General features: G+C 42.8%; 1 protein-coding gene across 2 annotated transcripts; it reads right to left on the minus strand.

The window, feature by feature from the left end:
• Positions 1-877: 877 nt before the first annotated feature.
• canx (calnexin) lies at positions 878-22,659 on the minus strand. Of its 2 annotated transcripts, none has more exons than XM_061685126.1 (15): positions 22,609-22,659; positions 17,433-17,609; positions 17,280-17,353; positions 14,974-15,032; positions 14,730-14,871; positions 14,538-14,619; positions 11,810-12,002; positions 11,553-11,742; positions 10,793-10,906; positions 10,550-10,706; positions 9,187-9,402; positions 7,077-7,196; positions 4,498-4,600; positions 4,278-4,387; positions 878-2,617 (listed from the first exon to the last, which is right to left on the minus strand). In XM_061685126.1, exons 2-15 carry the CDS (start codon positions 17,604-17,606, stop codon positions 2,561-2,563), a joined length of 1,791 nt encoding a protein of 596 aa, XP_061541110.1. In that variant the 5' UTR covers positions 17,607-17,609; positions 22,609-22,659; the 3' UTR covers positions 878-2,560. The 2 variants fall into 2 exon arrangements, with proteins under 2 accessions (XP_061541110.1, XP_061541109.1); XM_061685125.1 differs by having other exon boundaries at positions 4,498-4,603.
• Between the last annotated feature and the right edge of the window lie 1,169 nt (positions 22,660-23,828).

Genomic DNA, 23,828 nt, shown 5'->3' on the forward strand with positions numbered 1-23,828 from the left:
TAAACACAGAATTTTTACAGATCAGGGTTTTTTGTTGTTGTTGCTTTGTTGCTTTTTTTCCACCGAAACTTTCAAGATGCTTGATTGACTTATTTGTAACTTGATTTTTGTTTTTCATTACAAAATGTTCGTTTTTTTTCCCCTACAGAAGTTTGAGATTTTCTGAACTTTTAAGTTTTTTTTTTTTTTTTTACACTGGATTATTATTTGTTCTAACTTTCTATACATAATTTTTACAGATCAATTTCTTCTATGTTGCTTTTTTAACACTGACAGTTAAAATGTAAATTTATTTTCAATGAATTATTTGGAGCTAGTTTTTTTTCCCCCAAAACAGAAATTGAGATTTTTTTTTTTTTTTGCACTGAAATTATGATTTGAAAATGTTTTGGGGTGGATTAAATTATTATTTTTTAATACACAGAATTTTTACAAATTGCTTGTCTACACAGAATTTTTCAAAGATTCATTTTACATCATCTTTGCCTATTTGGATCTGTTTAACAGAAATTTTTTTAGATGTTTTTTTAAAAAAAAATATTTTGGGGAGATTTCTGTTTTTCTCCACTGGTTTTTTTGACGACAACTTTTTCAACACAGAAATACTTATACTTAATTTTTCACTTAATTTTGGGTGATCTCGATTTTTTTTTTTTTTACATTTTCTTGAAATGTTTAAGATTTGAGTAAGCATGATTTTTCTGATTTTTTTTATAACATCGTTTTCAAATTTATTTTATTAGACTGGATTTTAGATTTTTTTTCTCCAGATATACAGTTGTGTTGGGAATCCTTCACTCCGACTTATGTTTGCACTGATAGAGCGGTTTGCCTTCAAAACATCATCATGAAAAAAACAATTTAAAAAAAGCAGCTGTTAATGTTCCATTTGGCCTTTTTATTCATCAAAACACATCAGCGTCTCACAGTATTTCTAGTCAAAGTTGGACCATTTTTCCGGCGGCGTCTCACTCGCCACACCATGTGTGCAGCAGGAACAGGCAGAGCCAGCACTTTAGTTTCAACACAAAAAGCTAAAACTGAAAAATCCAAAATAATAATAATTAAAAAAACAGCAACCAAGAGGCAGTTAGCAAGTGGATCTGATGTACAGTGTTAGCAGGCAGTATCACCATGACAATGCCGACGCCAGAAGACTTGCAGAACTATCTAGGTTCCATATATGAAAATGTGTACGTAGTGAGGAATGAGTGAATGATTCCGAATGCAGTTGGACTCATTCCACTCATTTCATTCCCTACCTACTCCCCAATCACAACAAAGTAATTTTTATATAGTGAACCAAGATAGTTCCTAAAGAGTCCACCAGAAATCCCTTCGTAGTGATTCGGGAGTCAGGAATGATCAACGATTCCGAACGCCGTCGCTCATCGCTACTCCTGAATCACTACAAAAGGGATTTTTATGTTGTGGACCGAGATAGTTCCCTAAAAATGTCTACAATATAAAAATGTCTTTGCAGTGAACAAGGAGTAGGGAATGAGTAAAAGCGTTAACACAAAATCAAAGGAAGAAGCAGACTCAAGCACCACTGCTAAGGCTAAGCTAATTTGCTGACAAAACAAAGACGTGGACAGAGAGACGCGTCCAAACAGGATGTGCGACTCACTCACTTCCTGTTCAGTGCAGAGCTACGTCGAAAGATTCGATCAAATAGGGGAGGAAAAAAAAAAAAAAATCATCATAGCAGACACAGCCTTTTCCATCAAGCTTCAGATTTGTTTTGAGAAAGACTTGTTTGGCTAAAGATGAAGAGAGCGGCGTCGGGACACGTCCAGACGGTGACGTCATGTGACGAGGAGTGATGTCATCAACGTGAGCAGCATGGCTTCTATCAAAAAGACACTTCATCCCAATTATGCTGAAATTATCCAATTTCACTTCATTGGTTTGAAAATGGTTATGTATTTTTTGTTCACCCATCTATGCCAGTGACGTATAGTGACAGGCAGAACAATTACACGCTCTTCCACTAGATGGCAGAAGGTACAATTACGCAGTGGATTTTTTTGTTTGTGGAGATTTTTCTCATGTCCAATATGTGCTCAAGAGCGGATGGAAACAGCTCTTAAGGGTCCACTTAATCAGTTAGGAAACTGTTTACCCACATTATCTGGTCTGCTGCCAGCTGTTAGCGCATCATTAACAGGCTAATTAACGGCTGCTAATTGCTAAACCATTCGATTAGGTGTCACCAAAGGCTTGTTGGGATTTATCATTTAAATGCAAATCAGGCTCATTAGCAACTCTGTGACATCATCCCCGTGATGTCTGATTGGCCCAAAGGCTGCAAGCGGGCCGTCCGACGGGTGTGAGTCTGCTCTGGCTTTGTGTTAAGGAATGATGCAGGAAGTTGCAAGTGGACTTGGATAATCTCTTCAAAACAAAACCTTACGTCTACGTCGGTCCTGTTGGCGCTGGAACTCATCTGCGCTGTTTGCTTTCGTTCTTTTTCTGCCCGCTTCCACGTGGGAGGAGAGGGGGGTATTAAATGGGCATGGGGGACCTGGAGGGGGAGGGGGCAGTTGCTCGAGATTGATCAGTCCTTTCTGACCTTCCTGTTCCTGGGAGATCTCCGCAGAATGTCATCCTCCAACTTCGGACACAAAAGGAAACAAGTCACGTCAACGTCGGGGTGTCAAATTCAGCCTCAAAGAAAAAATACAGTGGGCCCCCGCATACTTGCGCTTCGCAGCTTCACCTGTTCGCTCATTTTCCCCCACGTTTTTTGGCAGGAACACACCGTATATGCCGTTCATCCACACCAATTAAAGACTTTTTTTCTTTTTTCTCCTCAGTGGAATTATAAGGGGCACCAACTATCTGTGGATTTTCGCTATTCACGGTCCCTACCTCCCGCCAGTGGCGGGGTCCACCGTACACTGCGCTTCAAATTATTATGCAAATGATACTGTTCTCTGATTTGCCTAAATAGTCGATACGAATGACAGTCGGCCTGATTTTCAAGTCATCAACCGTCAGAATATGGCTTCTGAAAAGTATGCAGACTTTCTGACTGACCTCTTTCTTCCGTGCTACCGAGAGAAGAGCTGTGCTTTCAGTCATCTTCAAGCACGACAAGTCAACAGTTCAAAGAAATTCAAGCAGAAACTCTCCAAAAAGTCACAAGTAGAATGGATGTAAGAATTGTGAAGCTGCTATCAAATAACGGTCATCCAAATGTAACTTGACTTAAGATGTTTTTGTTTGGAATTGCTTTGGATTTCTGTACATTTGACCTCCTAATACTGCAAAGTCAATAAATGACTATTGCAGTTCTTTAAAACCCATAAAATGTCTGGGAACTTTGTTGTGCGTAATAGTTTGAAACAGTGCATTTTAAGTTTTAGATTTTCCAAAAAATACGGTTGTCATTGGAAGGTTTGTTCAAAAATATTTAAATGATATTCTGACAGTTCATGACTTGAAAATTATGATGACTGTCACTTTCATCAACTATTTAGGGAAATCAGAGAAAGATATCACTTGCATAATCATTCGGAACGCAGTGTAGGACTGGCAGTTTATTTTCAATATGTAAATGTGTCATGTTTTATTCATGTTTTTAGGTTATTCTTTTCAGTATTGTATTATTTGAAAGGCCCGAACGATTAATCGACCGGAATCGAATTAATTGGCTCAATATTAGCCCTTTTCAGAGATCTGTTTGAACCACATTAACATAACGTACATCATAAGACAAATATATGAGAATTTGACATTTAAACAAAAATTAAAAAAGTTAAACAAATATTTAAGGACAAAGTATTGTAAAATATTCAAATGTACTGCATGCAATTTATTTTATATCTTTGTTGTTGTTTTGTTGTTGGGGCAAAAGAAGAAGTCATTTTATTCATTATATACAGGTACATCTCACTAAATTAGAAAATTGGATATTTCATGATTTTATTTTTATGTATAATCTAGATGATTCTATTTTACAGCAAACAAAAACCCAAAATTCAGCATCTTTAATTTGGAAACAGTTTCTTTTTCTATTAGTTCTGCTCAAGTTGAAGTTAATGCTTTGTTTAAAATAATTAAAAAAAAAAAAAAAAAATCAGTTTCTATGTTGGTTTGTTAGGAGAAATAAAAGGGAACAAAACTAAAGCAAGACTTATGTTGAAGAATAGGATTGTGAGTTTAATTTTGCACAAGCAACGGGAGGAGAAAAAAAAAAAATTTTTTGCGGCACATGGGTCGGCAACATCATGGCAATGAAAACAAAGACGAGTGTTTTTGTTGTTGTTTACCTCCTCCGCTGACGCCGCCTCTACCTCGTCCTCCTTATCACCGCCTGCTTGATCATTGTCGGCGGGACTTTCCTCATTTTCCTCTTCCTCCTGCTGCTGTTGCTCGCCGTCTGCAAACAAGCCAACGCACCTCGGGTCACAAGAGCGCAAAGAGCAAAAAAAAAAAAAAAAAAAAAAACTGCAAAGGGAAATCAATAGTTTGCTTGCTGGGCTGAGAGACCTGGGCTAGTCTTGTCCTCCTCTTCGGCCTCCTCGTCCTCCTTCACGTCAGGCTGGGCCTCGTCCGTTTTCTTGTACTCCGCCGCTGCCGGGGCCTCGCTCTTCTTCTACACGGAAACCATCATCATCATCATGTTCAGCTCTCAAGAGGAGGCACATCACTTGTGAGATCATTGCACGTAAGATGCAAATGTAGGATGATGACATGTTTTCCAGAGCCCCCCTCCTTGGAGAAAAGTTGCATACTTATATGTAGGGTTGGGCATCGAGAACCAATTGGAACCGGGACTAACGTTTGGTTCACCCGGAACCGCTCAAATAAAAAAAAAAAATCGGTTCCCATTTTCGATGCCTAGTCCTCCAGCCGCGAAGAAGAAGGGCCGTAAACCACCGAAGAACACCACGTACGAAGACGTGCTTGTGCTCAACTGCGGTGAAAAAAAAAAATTGTCTTAACTATCTTAAAATGAATGATCAGTCGCCTCAGCGCAACACTTGGAAAAAGATCATGTTGGTCAGAGGCTTTCCCGATGTGTAGCGTCCGACGCGCTTCGAGCCGCAGCCTACACCGCGCGGAGCGAAGTCAAGTCAAGTCAACTCTCCAGTCAATTGGGTGAGTGAAACGATAAAATAAGTCTATGCCAACATTGAGACAGCTAACAAGGTAAACGGTTGCTTGCATTTTTGCACTGGTTTCTAGCGTTTATTTTAGTCTTCAAACCAACATAAGCACCGATGACAAAAAAAACAAACAATTGCTTAACATTGGGCTAAAACTTCACCATAGCAACTTTACGTCACAATGAATTGGGACAAAATTGTCTCACAGTATCACAAACACTAACCTTGTGTCTCATCGGTGGGTAGGGAAAGGAATCAGGGCTTTACAGCGTTTGGTTCCATCCATTAAAAAAAAAAAAATTTTGAAAAATAAATAAATCACCGGGGCCGTGTGAAGTTACTTTTCATGTCAAAATACTGAGTTCTGGAGTGCGTACCCTTCAAAATAAAAGGCTAGAAGCTTCAAACAGGAATTCAAGTTAAAACTTACACATACAGTGGGGACGGAAAGTATTCAGACCCCCTTAAATGTTTCACTCTTTGAAGGAAAAAAAAACAAAACTGAAATATCACACAGCCGTCAGTATTCAGACCCTTTGCCGTGACAGTCACATATTTAACTCTGGTGCTGTCCATTTCTTCTGATCATCCTTGAGATGGTTCTACACCTTCATTGAGTCCAGCTGTGTTTGATTATACTGACTGGACTTGATGAGGAAAGCCACACCCCTGTCTAGATAAGAACTTGCAGCTCACAGTGCATGCCAGAGCAAATGAGAATCATGAGGTCAAAGGAACTGCCTGAAGAGCTCAGTGACTGAATTGTGGCAAGGCACAGATCTGGCCAAGGTTACAAAAAACATTCTGCTGCACTTAAGGTTCCAAAGAGCACAGTGGCCTCCATAATCCTTAAATGGAATCCGTTTGGGACGACCGGAACCCTTCCTAGAGCCGGCCGTCCGGCCAAACTGAGCTATCGGGGGAGCAGAGCCTCGGTGAGAGAGGTCAAGAAGAATTCAAAGATCACTGTGGCTGAGCTCCAGAGATGCAGTCGGGAGATGGAAGAAAGTTCTAGAAAGTTAACCATCACTGCAGCCCTCCACCAGTCGGGGCTTTATGGCAGAGTGGCCCGACGGAAGCCTCTCCTCTCCTTCATTTTAGTCTACGTGGCGGGCTGCTAAGAAAATGGATACTCATTATTTGGACACCTTTTATTTAAACCATGCAAACCTTTTTGACCTAGCCACCTAAAAGAATCTGAATTGAGAATTGTTTGGAGCCGGAATCGCTCAAATTCCAAACGATGCCCAAACCTACTTATATAATCCCCCCAAATTGTTTTTCTTCTTTCCCTTTTATGGAGGAATCAACTCCAAAACATTTAAGGGCAGTATATCTGCACTTAATTCTTCGTGGGACCAAAACTAAATAAATAAAATAAATCTAATAAAGGGCAACAATTGTCTGAAAATTCGCATTCATCCAGATCATTTCAACTGGACTGTCCTTTTGCCTCTCATTCAAGCAGGCTTCATCAGTACGTGCAACGAGGCTTAGTTGGGACTCACCAGCCAGTGTGTGTGTGGAAAACAACTATTTATGGTCCAATTTAGAGGCATGCACCACACCACGTATGGCATCCTTCTTTTGGAATGCAAAAAGGGGGCGAGCCATTAAGCCGACTGGCCGAGAAGCCATTGTGCGTTCACCAGATCGTTGGGTGGAAACTCTGTCATCAATCGTCTGTGGATCTTTGCCGTTTGGGGTCAAAACTCGAGGTCCACTCCATCTCCAAAGAGTAGTAAAAACGTGGCATACAGTTTAAATAAATAAATCCTAAATCATATTTTCGCAAGCAGATTGAGAAAGAAGTTGTATATGAACTAGAAAAGTGGTATATCTCCCCAAAGGTCGTATTTTCTAAAAAAAAAAATATTTGGAAAAATTACATTTTCTTGGAAAGTGATGGAGACAAAAGGTCAAAAGTCGATTTCCATGCCGTGCATTTGTGCGCGTTACCTTGCCAGTGCAGCAGAAGACGAGGACGAGGACGAGCGGCAAGGCCACGGTCAGCACGTAGACGACCCAAAGCCAAGGCCGCTCCTCTGCCGCGGTCATCATCTGAGCGGCCAGGCCCGGCTGCACACAAAACGGTCGTTGTACTCGAGTTGAAATTTAAGGGGACGGCAAGTCACTTGGAAGGCTGACAGTTTCAGGGAAAAAAGTTGGAGATTTTCCCAAGAAAGGGCTGTATATTTTCATAGATAGTTGAAAGTTATGGGATGCTGCGCGGATGTGGTGGCGTTCTCTGCCACCAACTGCCATCTTAAATCTTGGCTCGCAACACAAAGGAAAAAAGAAAAAAACATTGACCAAGTGACAGCTTGTAACTCAGAAAACTTAAGTTACAAGTGTATTTCCCCAAAAATGTGTACATTTTCTGTAAAGGAGTATTACGGTAATCCCTCGTTTACCTTCCAGAAAACCTCCGCAATAGACGAAAGCTGCTAAGTAGCGAAGAATGAGTTATAGGGATGTACGATACCCGTAACTTGTTGCTTCTCCAAGCCGATCACGATAACGTTTTTTGATGGTTTATATCAGGAGTCTTCAATGGTTTCCAGGCACAAGGACCCCCAAACTGATGGAAACCTGGAGCAGCGAACCCCTACTTACTTGTATATTGTATATAATTGTTTTATATCAAACTGGTATGCTAACTGTACCACAGATGTGCAGGTGAGTAACTGCACTACACTGATCAATAAAAAAAAAAATAAACATCTGCCCTGCACTAAATCCACAATAAATGAACCTCGATATCTTGAGAGAGGTACTGTATTTCAGGAAATGTACATTTCAGGAAAAAGTAATTTGAGAAAGTCATATTGCAGAAAAAAAGTCTCGACAAAATAATTGCATCTCTCAGGAAAAAGGCCTTTAAAAAACATCTTTGGAAAATATACAGCCCCCTCCAAAAGTATTGAACGGCAAGGTCAATTCCTATGTTTTGTTATATGCTGAAGACATTTGGTTTTCAGATCAAAAATTTAATACGAGACAAAAGTTTAGAATGCCAGCTTTTATTTCGTGGCATTTACATCTAACCTTTACTGCTCAGTGACTGTTTTTTCGTCAATGTCTTTCTGTCTCCAAAGCGTTCTCTGTCAACTGACCGTCTGTTGTCGTACTAGAGCGGCTCCGACGACCGGAGACAAATTCCTTGTGTTTTTTTTGGGACATACTTGGCAAATAAAGAGGATTCTGATTCTGATGTGTTAAACAACTCAGGACAGAGCACCTTTTGTTTGAAGCCCCGCACTTTTCAAGTGAGCAAAAGTATTGGAAAGGACAAATTACCTTAAAGTGAATAACATTTAATATTTGGTGGCATAACCCTTACTTGCAATAACCATAACAAGCCTGCGACCAATTGACTTCAGACAGTTGCATTCTTCATTTGAAATGCTTTTCTCGGCCTTCACTGTAGCCCGTTTCAGTTAGTGTTTGTTTCTAGGGGTTTCTCCCTTTCGTCTCCTCTTCAGGAGGTAAAATGCATGCTCTTCTGGGTTAAGGTCCGTTGACTGACTTGGCCAGTCTAAGACGTTTCACTTTTCCCCCCCTGATGAAGTCCTTTGTTGTGTCGGCAGTGTGTTTTGGGTATTGGCTATGCCCAATGTTTGTGCAATAGCTCTGATGGATTTTCCCTCTTCTCTCAGCTTTAAAATGATTGGCTTTTCTCCCATAGACGGCTCTCTGGTCTTCATGTTTGCTTTAGAGCAAATGCAGTTTTCCAAGGTGAAACAAAAACGAGCACTATTTAATGTTTAAGGAACCAATCTAAAAGGTAACACCTGAGCAACTAGTCACATGTTCCAATACATTTGCTCACTTGAAAAGAGGGTGGCTTCGAACAAAAGGTGCTCTGTCCCGAGTTGTTTAACACATCTAGATATAAATACCATGAAATAAGATGGAATTCTGAACTTTTGCCTCATATTGTTTGATCTGAAACCCAAATGTCTTCTGCATAAGTTAAATATTTCCCAAAATGACATCCATTTGAGAAAAAAGGTGTGTAAATATTCCACCATAAAGTATTTTGGAAAAAAGGTGGCCTGTTCTGTACCTCTGCGGCGCCCTCGGCCGCCTTCTTGAGGCCCCAGCCGTCGTTGGCCCAGCGCTCGGCCACGTTGCGGTCGTTGGTGACAAGGAAGTTGTCGAAGAAGATGTCGGACGTCATGGACCACAGCTCCAGGCCCACAGCGCTGAAGGCGCTCATCCGGAACGGGTGTAGGTCCTCAAAGAACTCCGGGTTGGCGATCTTACGGGGCTTCCACACGCCCTGCCACAGATGCCCACACAACCTGGTCACGACGGCACCCGATCATTCACCCGTACAGGTATTTTTATATCGTGCTCTTTCATAATTCCAAAAAGGTCCACTGAAAATCTCCTTGCAGTGATTTGGGAGTCGGGAATTATGACTGATTCTGGATGTAACATCTGCCTTCGCAATCGGTCACTCATTCCTGACTCCACAATCACTACACAGGGATTTCTCGGTGGCCTTCAGTTGTATTTAACTTTTATATATATATATTTTTTCATGCAACAACTTACGAAGCACTATTTTTGTCTAAATGAAGCTCCTTAACTTCAACTTAGTTCATTGGCACCAAGATGCCATAGGATGGGAGCACTGCACTACTTTGGTCTATCTTAATTATCATCAACTCCAACGTAGGTCCTTGGACCCAAGATGCCACAAGATGACAGCAAAACAGTACTTCTGTCTAAATGAAGCTCCTCACTTCATGCCAACATAGATCCCTGGCACTGAGATGTTACAGGCTGATGGCAAAGCACGACTTTAGTGTTACTTAGGCTCCTCAACTCCAACATAGTTTCTCGAGCACGACATTAGTCTGTCCAAAACTCCTCAACTCATTTCAACATTGTAGGCACCAAAAAGACCCAAAACGCTGACAAAACAGTAATTTTTCTAAAAGACGCTCCTCCTTACAGTTTCTCATTACAAAGATGACACAGGATGGCGGCAAAGTACTACTTTTGTCTAATGAAACTCCTCAACTCGAACAGCGTTCACTGAAACCAAGGTGCCACAGGATGGAAGAAAAGCAGTATTTTTGTCCAACCAAAGCTCTCCAACTCACTTCAACGTAGTTACTTGACACTAAGCTGCATCAAAGCAATACTTTTGTCTAATTGAAGCTGCGCAACTCACATCAATATGGTTCCTTAGCACCCAGATGCTACAAGAGAGCGGCAAAACATGACTTCTTTAACTGAAGTGCCTCAATTCCAACATAGTTACTTGGCACCAAGACGCCACCAAAACAGTACTTTATGAAATGACGCTGCCCAATTCACATCAACGTAGTTCCTTTGGAACAAGTTACCACAAGATGGTGTTAAAGCACTACTCTTGTCGAGCTGAAACTCCTCAACTGTGGCCGATCGCACGTCACCTGGTAGTTGGGGTTGTCGATCATTGGCGCCTTCCACTTGCCCTTGTATTCGGGGTTGTCGACCATGGGCCGCTTCCACTGGCCGCAGCCGGACGCCACCTCGCAGGCCGGGTTGGGGATCTGAGGCGCCTCCCACTCGCCATCCATGTCCTCGTCCCTGATCGACACACCCATAGGCGACACATGGAGACACGGCGGCGGCGGAGGTGTTGCTAAAGCTGGCCGGTCGCCATGGTAACACACCAGTCCTCGGGCTTGACGGCGTCAGGGTCTCCCACGTACTCGGGCTCGTCGTCCAGCCAGCCGTCTGGTTTGACCGCGTCCTCGTCGGGAACCTGAGCGGGAGCGTCCTCGTCCCTGCAATTACAGTGGTACAGCCGTGTGTAAACAGATGCTCCGTAAGACTCAGACGAACGACCGGAGGTGACGATCTGATATTTTTACTGACACAGAGCCCAATTATACACGGTCAGCAGCCTTTCTCGGAACCCGGTTCCATTCTTGGAAATGGTGGGCAATCAAAATAATGAGAGATTCTGATTCTCTAGCTCACTGATTAAACATGTTCTTGTTCAGCGAGGTCCAGCTGACCTGGCCTCACAAAATGTTCTCTCTCTCGCTATTGGCTCGTTAGTTCCTTCTACCATATATCCCCCTTTGGGGGTTAATGACCCCATGAACCCTCTGGCTCGACAACCTTTAACATCATGAAAACAAGTTCGCTGCCCAACTTGGGTGTCATTTTGAACTGCAATTGCAGTGTTACGCCACACTGACAGGGTGGCGCTATATCAGAAGCAGTTGGAAGTCACCACTAAAACTGTCAAAGAGTTGCAAATGAAGGATATGCTTTCCTACTGCAAATGTGTTGGATGATTTTGCGGCGTTTTAAAGACTTCAATATTGTTTCTTATGTAAGCAAGCACATCTAATTTAGAGAGGCTGTGACATCATCATCGGTCACCAGGGTAACCAGACAGGGAGCCCTGTACGTTTTACTGACCAGTCTTCGGGTTTGGTGGCGTCCGGGTCCTGGATCTTGGGCCTCTCATCCCAGTCTTCGGGCTTCCGGTCGTCGGGGTCCTCGATCTCCGCGGGGGGGTTGACCGGGGGGCTCACGTCCGTTAGCAGGCTGCCGCTGTTCACCACGGTTTGGTCCACCAGCATCTCAAACGTGTTGTCGGGGTTCACCACTGGGGGGAGCACACGAGTGAGTCATGCACATGTTTGTGCGCCTGTGTGGGCGTGCGGGCATCTGACCCAGCGTGTAGAGGTGAGTCTTCTTGTCGGTGAAGTACGTGCGCAGGTCAGCGTCTGGCTTCTTGGCGTGCTTCTCCTCGTATGTGCCCATCTTGGGATTCTTGTGCCTGAAGATGAAGTGCAGCTTGTAGTCCTCGCCGCATTTGTCCGGTCCAAACATGATCGTGTACGCAGTCTTGTCCACAAACTCGTCCTGCACAGACACACACAGTTAAGACACACACAAACACAGCTCACAGTATGTGTGCTCTTATTTTTTTAATGAAATGTGGGACTGTTACATGAAGCTAATATTGTGAGACAGCACAGTATGCGGTGTCCTATAGTAAGTCACATACTGTATAGAGTAATATGGAACAAATGTGTAACATACAGAACAGGATATCTGCAGGTTTAAGAAAGACATTTTTAAGACGAAGGCCACTTTGATAACATTTAGGATCTAAATATCCACTAAAAAGCACCATTAGGAGAAGGCTTATATCAGTGTTTTTTTATTTTTTTTAAGACATTTTGCAAAAATAATTACTATTTTTGATATACACTGCCTCCAAATATTTTATTATTTTGCATTCATTTTGATGAAACAAACTACAAATTTGTAAGCTTTTCAAAATGGTTTCAATTGCCTATCACAGTATTTGTACTTTTGTTTTTAATTTTTACAATAACAATTGCTTTAACTATTTTTAATGTAAAACCCAAATTATTAGTGGTTCCACTTGTTTGGATTCTTCCTGTGCAAAAACAATTAGAATTGCAATTACAAAAACGTAGAATTTAAAATTATATAATATACAACAATAGCAAACACTAAAATAACAATAGCATACAAATTTGAAAATGAAAAACTACACAATATAAAATAATTTAATAAAAGAATTTCAAAAATAATGTAAATATATTTTTAAAAATTACAACTTAAAATTATCCGTTATTTCCCCAGGTAATTAAGATCATTTTGGAAAAATTAAATTGAAGACTGAGGATCTGTGGCCCCCTAAACCTGAAATGGCGTGTGTGTGTCTAAGATTTAACGTATAGTGTTTGGTGCAATGTGTGTTTTTGCACAATTGTTTTTTGTCAATGTCTTTATGTCCCCAAAGTGTTCTGTAAATTGACTGTTTGTTGTACTAGAGCGGCTCCAACTACCGGAGACAAATTCCTTGTGTGTTTTGGACATACTTGGCAAATAAAGATGATTCTGATTCTGATTCTGATAATAATTTACAGTGCTGTGAAAAAGTATAGGGCTCCTTCTCAAATTCTTAGATTTTTGTATATAGACAAATATGACCCAAGTGAACTTCAAATGCGGTTTTTAAATGATTTCATTTACTAAGGAAAAAAAACTTCATAGTTACCTGTCAATGTGTGAAAAAGTAATTACCTAATTATTAGCTAAATCACAATGTTTGGTAAATTTTCACTGCTCACCTCCAGATCTGTTCAATCAAGAAATCACAAACAGAACCTGTCTGACAGAATCAAGTCAGACAAAAGACCTAAAAAAGCTGTGACAAAATGACAATCTAAAGAAATTCCAGAACAGTTGAGAAATAAAGTAATTGACATCAGTCTGGAAAAGGTTACAAAAGCCATTTCTAAAGCTTTAGGATTCCAGCGAAGCATAGGGAGAGCCATTATCCTCACATAGACAAAAAAAATGGAAGAGTGGTGAACCTTCCCAGCAGTGGCCGGCCTACAAGAATTACCCCGAGAGAAGAGCAATGACTCATACAGGGGTCCACAAAGGAACTCAGGACAAATTGTAGAACTGCAGGCCTCCTTCGCCTCAGTTAAGGTCAGAGTTCATGACACAACAACGAGGAAGAGACTGGGCAAAAATGGCATCAATGGCAGAGCTCCAAGGCCAAAATCACTGCCGACCAAAAGTAACAAAAGCTCATCTGAATGATTCCCAAGACTTTTGGGAGACTATTATATGGACTGAAGAGATGAAAGTTGAGCTTTTTGGAAGGTGTGTGTGTCTCGTTACACCTGGTGTAAATGGACTACAGCATTTCAGAAAAAGAACATCATACTAACAGTCAAACATGGTGGTGGTAGTGGTCTTGGGCTGCTTTGCTCCTTCAGGACTTGGACAACTTCCTTTGATGTAACCATGAAATCTGCTCTTTAACAGAAAATCCCGGATAAGAATGTTCAGCCATTAATTTGTGACCTCAAGCTGAAGCGCACTTGGGTTCTGCAGCAGGATAACGAGCCAAAACACACAAGCAAGTCAACTTCTTAATGGCTTAAAAAACAATGAAGGTTTTGGAGTGACCTAGAACCCGATTGAAATGCAGTGGCATGACCTCAAAAAGGTCGTTCATGCTAACCCTCAAACCCTCCATTTAGGCTGAATTCAAACAATTGTACAAGGGAACAAGGGGCCAAAATATCTCAACAGAGATGTGGAAAAACTCATTGCCAGTTCTAAAAAACGCTTGATTTCAGTTGCTGCTGCTCAGGATGGCCAACCAGTTAAGTTACTTTTTCCACACAGGACCAGGTAACTTTTAATAGTTTTTTTTTCCCCTTAATGAATGAAACCTCCATTTAAAAACAGCATTTTAAGTTCACTTGAGTTATATTTGTCTGATATCGATATGTTTGATGACCTTAAACAAAGTGGGGAAACTATGCAAAAATATAAGAATTTGAGAAGGGGGCCAATACTTTTTCATGGCAGTGTCGTATGTAAAGGCGTGATGAAACTGACCAGGTCCAGTTCAGGCGTCTGAGTGAGCAACTTGACGTAAGCTCCGCCACAGTCTATGCCAGCCTGGAAGTTCACCTCGTACCTGGCAACACACGAAAAGCACAATCACGGTTGAGCTCAAGCGTGTTTAGACCGTGTGTGTGTGTGTGTGTGTGTGTGTGTGTGCGCGCTCGTGTGTGTCTTTTCTCGTACTGAACAATGAGCGGCGCGGTGCCAAATGTGAATGGCCGCAGCAGCGGAGCAGAAATGGCGTGATGTTTGGCTCGAGACTTGAGGACCAGACCTTTGTCACCAGGAAGCTTGCTGTCCTTCATCTCCTCCACCTCCCACTTGCCTGGTCAACATCATCATCATCATCATCATCATCATCATCATCATCACCACCACCACCACCACCACCACCACCACCATCATACATTGTTTGTGGCACACCCACCATCATACTTTGCGATGTCCTCGTCAGTGTCCTCCTTCTTGGCGCTGGACAGCACCCAGCTGAAAGATGATTGACAGCCCGTCAGATGTGCACTATGACCTTTAGAGGTCAACTTAATTTGACCTCCTCCAAACCTTTGAATGTACGTGTCCAACTGTCCGATGTTTTCAAATTCACAACAGGTGTTTGATTCAAATATGTTCGAGGAAATCCACTTCCTGTTTGACGGCGAGGTACTGTTGGTCAATTGTTAAGGGGTTCAGGGTAACGCACAATGCAAAAAATGCCATGCCATGCCATGCTAATGAGTAGCAACTGTGTCACGGTGTCAGCGACCCATATTTGAACTACACGTCGACAGACAACAGAACAATATTCCTCTGCGAAGAAAGACTTATTACTGCAGCTTACTGAGAAGCTGTGACCGTGTCCCTCATGTACATCCATCCATTTTCTGAGCCGTGTATCCTCACTAGGGTCGCGGGCGTGCCTGGAGCCTATCCCAGCTGTCATCGGGCAGGAGGCGGGATACACCCTGAACTGGTTGCCAGCCAATCGCAGGGCACATACAAACAGACAACCATTCGCACTCACAGTCGTGCCTACGGGCAATTTAGAGTCTCCAATTAATGCATGTTTTTGGGATGTGGGAGGAAACCGGAGTGCCCGGAGAAAACCCACGCAGGCACGGGGAGAACACGCAAACTCCACACAGTCGGGGCCGGGGATTGAACCCGGGTCCTCAGAACTGTGAGGCTGACGCTCTAACCAGTCGGCCACCGTGCCGCCCCCTCATGTACAGTCATGAAAAAATGTTTTGACCAACTTTGTTTCTTCAGATTTTTGTTCATTTTCAAGGCCGGTAAAACTAAAGGCACATCTGTTTGGACAAATATAACCATGACGATGAAATAGCTCATAAGAGTTGAACTTAAGAGCTGATATCATAACACTTTCTCTGGTTTTCTTGTTTGTAATGAAAGTCCCTGGGAATACAATTAAGATAAAGCATTTCAAATAGGACATTAAGTATTATGGAATCAGCTATATTTTATTCATTGTGTTTTGTGATCTGGTAATATACCTCTAGTGCAGTGGTTCTTAACCTTGTTGGAGGGACGGAACCCCGCAAGTTTCATAACGAGTGCACAGAACCCTCCCTAATTTGAAAAATAAAACTGTTTATTCCTAATTCAAAACAGGTATATATTTTATTGTCTGTGTAGATTATCAGTCAATCAGGCCATGCACAAAATGAACCACGCATCAGTTGCACACAAAATTACTGTGTTCAAAGAATAAAACCAACAAAATATGAATTTCACACAAAAAAAAAAAAAATGCAACGAAGATTCACTGTAAGTGACCGTGAATTTTGCTGTTGCCATTGCTGTGGCAACAATAGAGGAATAAAGTGGATGAGCCACACAATGAAGTTATGGGAAAGAGTCGTGGAGGCTAGACTCAGGACAGAAGTGAGTATTTGCGAGCAACAGTAACCCTAACCCTTTCATGCCTAGAAAGAGGACCACAGATGCATTATTTGCCTTGAGGATGTTGATGGAAAAGTACAGAGAAGGTCAGAAGGAGCAACATTGTGTCTTTGTAGATCTAGAGAAAGCCTAAGACAGAGTACCCAGAGAGGAACTGTGATACTGCATGCGGAAGTCTGGAGTGGCAGAGAAGTATGTGAGAAGAATACAGGACATGTACGTGGGCAGCAGAACAGCAGCGAGGTGTGCTGTAGGTGTGAGAGACGAATTTAAGGTGGAGGTGGGACTGCATCAGGGTCTGAGCCCCTTCCTGTTTGCAGTGGCGATGGATAGGCTGACAGATGAGGTTAGACCGGAATGCCCGTGGACCGTGATGTTTGCAGATGACATTGTGATCTGCAGTGAAAGCAGGGAGCAGCTGGCGGAACAGTTAGAAAGATGGAGGCGTGCACTGGAAAGGAGAGGAATGAAGATTAGCCGAAGTAAGACAGAATATATGTGCATGAATGAGAGGGGTGGTGGGGGAAGAGTAAGGCTACAGGGGGAAGAGATAGCAAGGGTGGAGGACTTGAAATACTTGGGGTCAACCCTCCAGAGCAATGGTGAGTGTGGTCAGGAAGTGAAGAAACAGGTCCAAGCAGGTTGGAACGGGTGGAGGAAGGCGCGCCATAGATTTTTTTGAAAATTAAAGGCTTTAAGTGCGCCTTATAGTGCGGAAAATACGTTAATTTTGAGCGATTCATCGGTCGGGCCTTACGATCAAGGTCCACAATTTCATAATAAAATCACCTTTCCTGCATAGTCGCTGCTCACCTGTCAAGGGTTCCGCGGTCGAAAGACTCGGCAAAGAAGTGTTCTCCCATTGGCTCCGGGGCCTTGTAGGTCACCTGCGCCGGCGCCAAAACGGCAACATCATTACACAGAGCCGACACACGTCGTCAACAAGCGGCCGACCGGCCGGCTTACTTTGGGGACGGGCGGCGGGGCGGCATGGTCGTCCTCCAGATCCTCGTACGAGCCCACCATGTCCACGTCCAGGTCGTCTTCCACGTCCGCATCGTGGGCCTGGCACGGCTGCACCAGGCTCAAGCAGAGGACACCCGTCGCCATGACAATGCACAACCACACCCACCGATCCATCGTCTGCGCATGAGATGCACGCAACCGCACACGGAATGAGATTGCGGGCTTTGTTGTCGACACGCACGCAGAATCGCGTGTTTCATGTTACCGCGGCAATGGATGGGCACCATGGTAACCGGGAAGCACAGAGGGGATACACAAGTCTCAGCCCCAGTCACCCTCCTGACATCATCATCATCATCATCTCTCTCTCACACACACACACACACACACACACACACACACAGAGAGAGAGAAAACAACACAAACAGAGACATACGCACACACAGAAACAGACATAAACACACGCCTAGACACATGGAAAATAATACACGGACACACATTCAGAAAACAACAAAAAGACAGGTGGGTTGGCCCTTGTGACACGCACGCGTAGTGATGCATGCTTGGACTGAACCCAAACAAGCAAAATGTCACATGACCGTCACATTTTTGTCAATAAAAAGCTGCCTGTGCCGCCGCCACCTCTGATTAGCTTGTTAGCCCGCAGACGCTAATTGGCTAATGAGCTTAGCGGGATTGACAAGTGGAATGTGGCTGTTAGCTTAGCATGGCGGCCATCTGGCACACACGAACGCTCATTTAATCATGAATGTGTGTTTCATAAAAACCTTGCGTGGGCGTGGCCCAGTCGTAAGAAACTTTGGTCTTCTCTGATTGGTTGATAAGTTGAAGTGAACGGGCCGCTACCTTCTTTTCATGACAAGTTAAAACTTCATTCGCACTAAACAGTATTGACAAGTAGCAAATAAATGGGTATGACTATACATTCCAGATGTGAAGAAAAAACTATTTCACTCCAAATAAATGAATAACTATTAACGTTTGGTGCAAATTAAAGTGCATGAATAAACATTTTGACGAGTGGTGCAACGCTTAACTAATCGATCATCAAATTAATCAATAAAGATTTTTGATCATCGATTAATCGTTTAGAGACATTGGTTAATTAAAACTGTCCAAATCCTCGAAATTTCAGCCTCTCGAGAGTAAAGAGCTTTTCCCCCACCATTACGATAACCGAAAACTACTTCTCCAAACCGATACCGATAAAATAGCTTTATGGTTTATATGAGGGGTCTCTAACAATGTCAAGGCCAAGGACACCCAAACTGATGGAACGCTGGAGTGGGGACCCCCTACCTATGTATATTCTACACAACTGTGTTTGATATTAAATTTGTCCTACAATAGAAAGCCCTTTTACTCTCAAAAGCTAACAATATCGGTCCGATAGTTATTGGGCATCCCTATTATATTTATTAGAACAATGAAACACTAATTATTCATAATTATATTAGAATAATAAAGCAAACTGAGTATCCTTGTTTCTCATCAAAATAATACATTTGCAATCCTCTGCTTTCACTTGCAAACAATGATTGAAACCTTTGCAGATTTTCCAACAGACAAAAGCAGGAAGTGAATCATAAATTTTTGTTTCTTCATTTGATGTAGTCAATTTGTCATAATCGCCTGTTTTTTTAATAAAGGGATGGAAATTCCAAACGGTTTCTTTTAAATCTGATTCATCAAGTAATCAACAAACAATCGTCAGACGAATCGATTATTAAAATAATCATAAGTTTGCAGCCCCAAAATGTATTTATTTATTTATTTATTTTTTTACACACAGCCGTGGCCCAATGGTTAAGATCATCGCCTGCCACCGTTGGGGACCTAGGTTCAAGACCCCGACCGGACCATCGGCCAACATCCCCGACTCACGGCTGCGGTGTCCTTGAGCAAGACACTGATACCCCGAAATGCTCCCCGGGCGCTTCAGCCGCCCCCTGCTCCAGTGTGTTCCACTAACGTGTATGTGTTCACTGTGATGGGTAAAATGCAGAGAACCAATTTTGTGTGCATGCATGCATGTTCATGACAATAAAAGGTGATTCTTCTTCTTCTTATATGCAAGTGTCCCGGCATCAGCGTGCACGCTCACCAGGTCGAACCGGACCAACCAGACAGACTGGATCCAAACAAATGGATTGGCCTCTGGTCTCCTAGCAACCAGCTCACAGATTCTCATCGTTAACACCCGCTCACTTCCTCGAACGGCAAGTGGCAAATTCAATCTTCAACACAAACAATATTTTCAGACAAATATTGTCTGGTGGAGGCACGGCGGATGACCGGTTAGCACATCCGCCTCACAGTTCTGAGGGTCGGGGTTCAAATCCTGGCCCCGCCTGTGTGGAGTTTGCATGCTCTCCCCGTGCCTGCGTGGGTTTTCTCCGGGCGCTCCGGTTTCCTCCCACATCCCAAAAACATGCATGCCAGGTTAATTGAAGACTCTAAATTGCCCATAGGTGTGTGTGTGTACCTCACCTCTCGCCCAGAGTTAGCTGGGATAGGCTCCGGCACGCTCGCGACCCTAGTGAGGATATGCGGTACAGAAAATGGATGGATATTGTCTGGGTTCACACAGACTTCGCATTCACCAAGAGTCTTGGCATGAACTAGTTGGGCTTTTTTCGGTGCATTAGAGAAAGAGAAAATGCTAGCGACAAGGCTATTACAATCCTTTATAAAAAAATTTTTTTTTTAAAGTAGTAGTAGTAATAATAGCTGTTTGATGAGGCCAACTCTACAATGCGTACTAGTATAGTTAAGAATACTGTGGCAATAAAGCGAAGCCCATGTTGAGTGGTTAGGTAAAAATAAATACAAAAATATATAAAAACTAAAAATAAAATATTTGGTGCTAGAATCTAATACGCGACAAGGTCAAGACATTGCAGTGATTTTCTTGTAAACAAAACTTTCGCCTTTTTCAATATTGCACTGTACTTATCCTTAAATGTCGATACAAACAATGTAAAAATAATTAGCTTCTGGGGTTGGAACAGATTAATTCAAATTACAATCATTGCAATGGGAAAGAATGCTTTGGCTCGCATTTTCAGTCTTGGAACAAATTAAGTTTCTCAACCGAGGTTCCACGGCATATTACTTAATTTAGTTCAACATGTAAGTGATATGATGACATTTAATAACTACAGGTAATTCTCAATAAATCTGAATATGGTAAAACGTTCATTTATTTCAGTACAGGAAGTCCTCGATTTACGAACGAGATCCGTTCCTACGCTGGCGACGTAACCTGAATTTCCGCGCAAGTCGGATTTCACCGTTAAAGTTGAAATTTATGTCGAAATACTTCCGTTACGGGTATTGTCCCACGTGATTGTGACGGCAAGCTCAGTGTGCGTGGGCGTGTGAGTGAGACGTGACTGTGAAGGAGGAAGGAGTGCGCGCAGGTGCGATTGTGTACAGTAGCAAGTGTAGTGACGGCGACCGGGGAAGAGCAGCGCTTTGCGGAGGACCCGTTGACGTCGAATGTGCAGAGGAGCTAATAAAGCCATTAAAGCAGCACATCGGTGCGTCGTGCCTTTATTGTTGCCGCCACCCAGCTCAGCTGTGCAACGAGAGAAGGGATTTAACGCCAAGGAGGACAACCTCGGCAGTGGAGAAGGCGTCTCCCGACCACGGACAGGTGACCGTAGCGGGAAAGGTTAACACTTCGTATAAACAAAATAAAATACATTAAAATAAATAAATGCGATGCTGTACTTACCATTACTGCTGAGAGTGTGAAAAAAGGAGGGCAAAAAAAGGCAAAGATACTCCCGGCGCACAAACACAGACAAGCACTATGAACTAGTTAAGCAGAAACACTATGGTGCTGGGACAAAATGGCGGACGAGGCACGGGCGTCGTAAAGTCGAAACGTCGTAGGTCGAGAACGTCATAACACGAGGACTTCCTGTACTCATACATTAAATAGATTCATTAAACACTTGGGAAAACAATTGTCAGGTGGCAAATTCATTTCTTCAAAATTCTACTTTTGCATTTATTCATTTTTTTCCCCCATACCGCTTATCCTCAAGCGGGTCGCGGGCGTGCTGGACCCTATCCCAGCTGACTCTGGGCGAAAGGCGGGGTAAACCCCGAACTGGTCGCCAGCCAATCGCAGGGCACATAAACAATCGCTCATTCGCAGTCACTGTCACGCCTACAGGCAATTTAGGGTTTCCCATTAACGTACCATGCATGTTCTTGCATGTGGGAGGAAAGCGGAGTACCCGGAGAAAAACCACGCAGGCCAGGGAGAGCATGCAAACGCCACAGAGGCGAGGCTGGATTTGAACCTGGGTGCTCAGAAGTGTGCGGCGGATGTGCTAACCAACGTGCCGCATTTATATTTAACTAAAATATTTCACTGAGTCTGTGTCGTGCATTTCAACTAAATTAAGCATTTGTCACTATTCGAATTTACTGAGATGTGCCTGTATATAACATTTCTTGTGTCAGTTCCAACCAGTCATTTTAGAATTTCATGAAAAAAGGGCAAAAGGCTACTTTTCGGTTGATAAGTATAAACATTATTTGATTATAATAACGAACATTAAGAATGTAGATGTCCAACAACATGGTGACTTACTTTCCATTTCCCCCATCGAAGAATCATTACTTATCGTAGTTGACCTCATCTTATCTTAAAGAGGTAGCTCAGTGGAAGATGACGCAACCGCTTCAAAAAGCACTTGAGTGATCCGGAACCATAAGTAACAATTAAAACAATCAATCAATCAATAAATAAATAAAATAAAACCAGCCGCCCCGGAACTGACACGGATAGCCGCTCACTTCGCCTAGGCTGCTTACGAAACAGACACTTTTCCATCAGCCCGACAAACGTTTAATTATTCATCTCAACTCGAGTGGACGTAAAGTTCGAAACCGTCCACAAGTCAAACATGAGCAGCTAGCTAGCCAGCTAAAGTAGCATGCTAGCATTAGCGGGCCAGCCTGGTGAAGCTAACTTTAGCGTCTTACTCGACACAATGCCCACAGCGTCAGTTTCTTTTACATTTTGGCCACGCGAGTACAGCGGCAACAAAGCAACGCTTAAAACGACGAAAAGTGTTGCGTGCGGGTAAGGAGATAATGGCATTTGTTGGCATTTGTCACATTTGTGTATACTCACGTCGGCTCGGTCGCCTGGCTGGGAACTAGTGTCGCCTATCACGTGGGAATATTGGAGACAGGCAGAGACCGCCCCCGCCCGCTCCTGATTGGCCAATGAGAGGGACTTGCCTGACGTTTCCGGTCCACTGTCACGGGCCAATTGGTTGCTCGGGGAACTGCAACTCGTGGAGAGCGATTATTGGTCAAACTGGGAACGGATGCCTCAGCTTGATTGGTTCGTCGGATGAAAAAGGTTCGTTACGAAAATGCATTTTTTTAATGTGTATTATTTAGGTATGATTTGGAGGAGAAATCCTGTTTTCTATTCTCGTTTATGCATGTGTACGATATCACCAAAGCAAAGCCAAGCAAATGTATTTATATAGCGTATCTCTTACACAAGGTAACTCAACGTGCGTCACATGATTAAAAGCATTTAAAAACAAAGAAAAAAACACCTTATAAACATTTAAAACAACTCGGGTTATTTACGTCATTGCATTGCTGTCGCATGCCGTCCAAGCTGCCACGTGTTACATTAAACAATTAAGGTACTAAGTACATTTGAAAAAGGCCACACAAGAACAAGGGACTATTGAAGGAATAAAATAGCATATACAGGCTGAACAGGAGGGGTCCAAGAACTGACCCTTGGGGGACCCCAATAGGTCATTGCCATTCGATGAGATTGAACACTTCCAATGGTTGCAAAATAACTCCTTTCCTCCAAGTATGACCTGAACCATTTGAGGACTGTTCCATTTAGTCCTACCCCGGTTTCCAACCTGTTCAGCAGTAGATTATGATCTACCGTATCAAAAGCCACACTGAGATCCAACAGGACCAGAATTGTCAGTACTCAACCTTATATCATTTAGCACTGTGATAAGAGCTGATTCTGTGCTGCGATGAGTTCGGAAACCTGATTGAAGTTTGTCAAAAAGTCCAATTAAGTGCAAGAAATTGCTGAGTTGATTGCGAATAACTTTCTCAACAATCTTGGCTATGAAAGGGAGATTTGAGACGTGTCTATAGCTTGCTACCATGGACGTGTCCAGCGTTCTATTTTTTCGAAAAGGCTTTTAATGGCAGAGCTGCCTTAGGGAACTCGCTTGACTGAAGTGAGCAATTGATTATTTGCTGCAAATCAGCTAGCACAGACTTCACTTCACAATGGCTTTGAAAAAGTCCGATGGTGTGGAGTCAAGACAGCTCGTTGATGGTTTCAGCTGCTGAACC

Source organism: Phycodurus eques, chromosome 9, assembly GCF_024500275.1.
Source record: "Phycodurus eques isolate BA_2022a chromosome 9, UOR_Pequ_1.1, whole genome shotgun sequence".
Classification (NCBI taxonomy): Eukaryota; Metazoa; Chordata; class Actinopteri; order Syngnathiformes; family Syngnathidae; genus Phycodurus; species Phycodurus eques.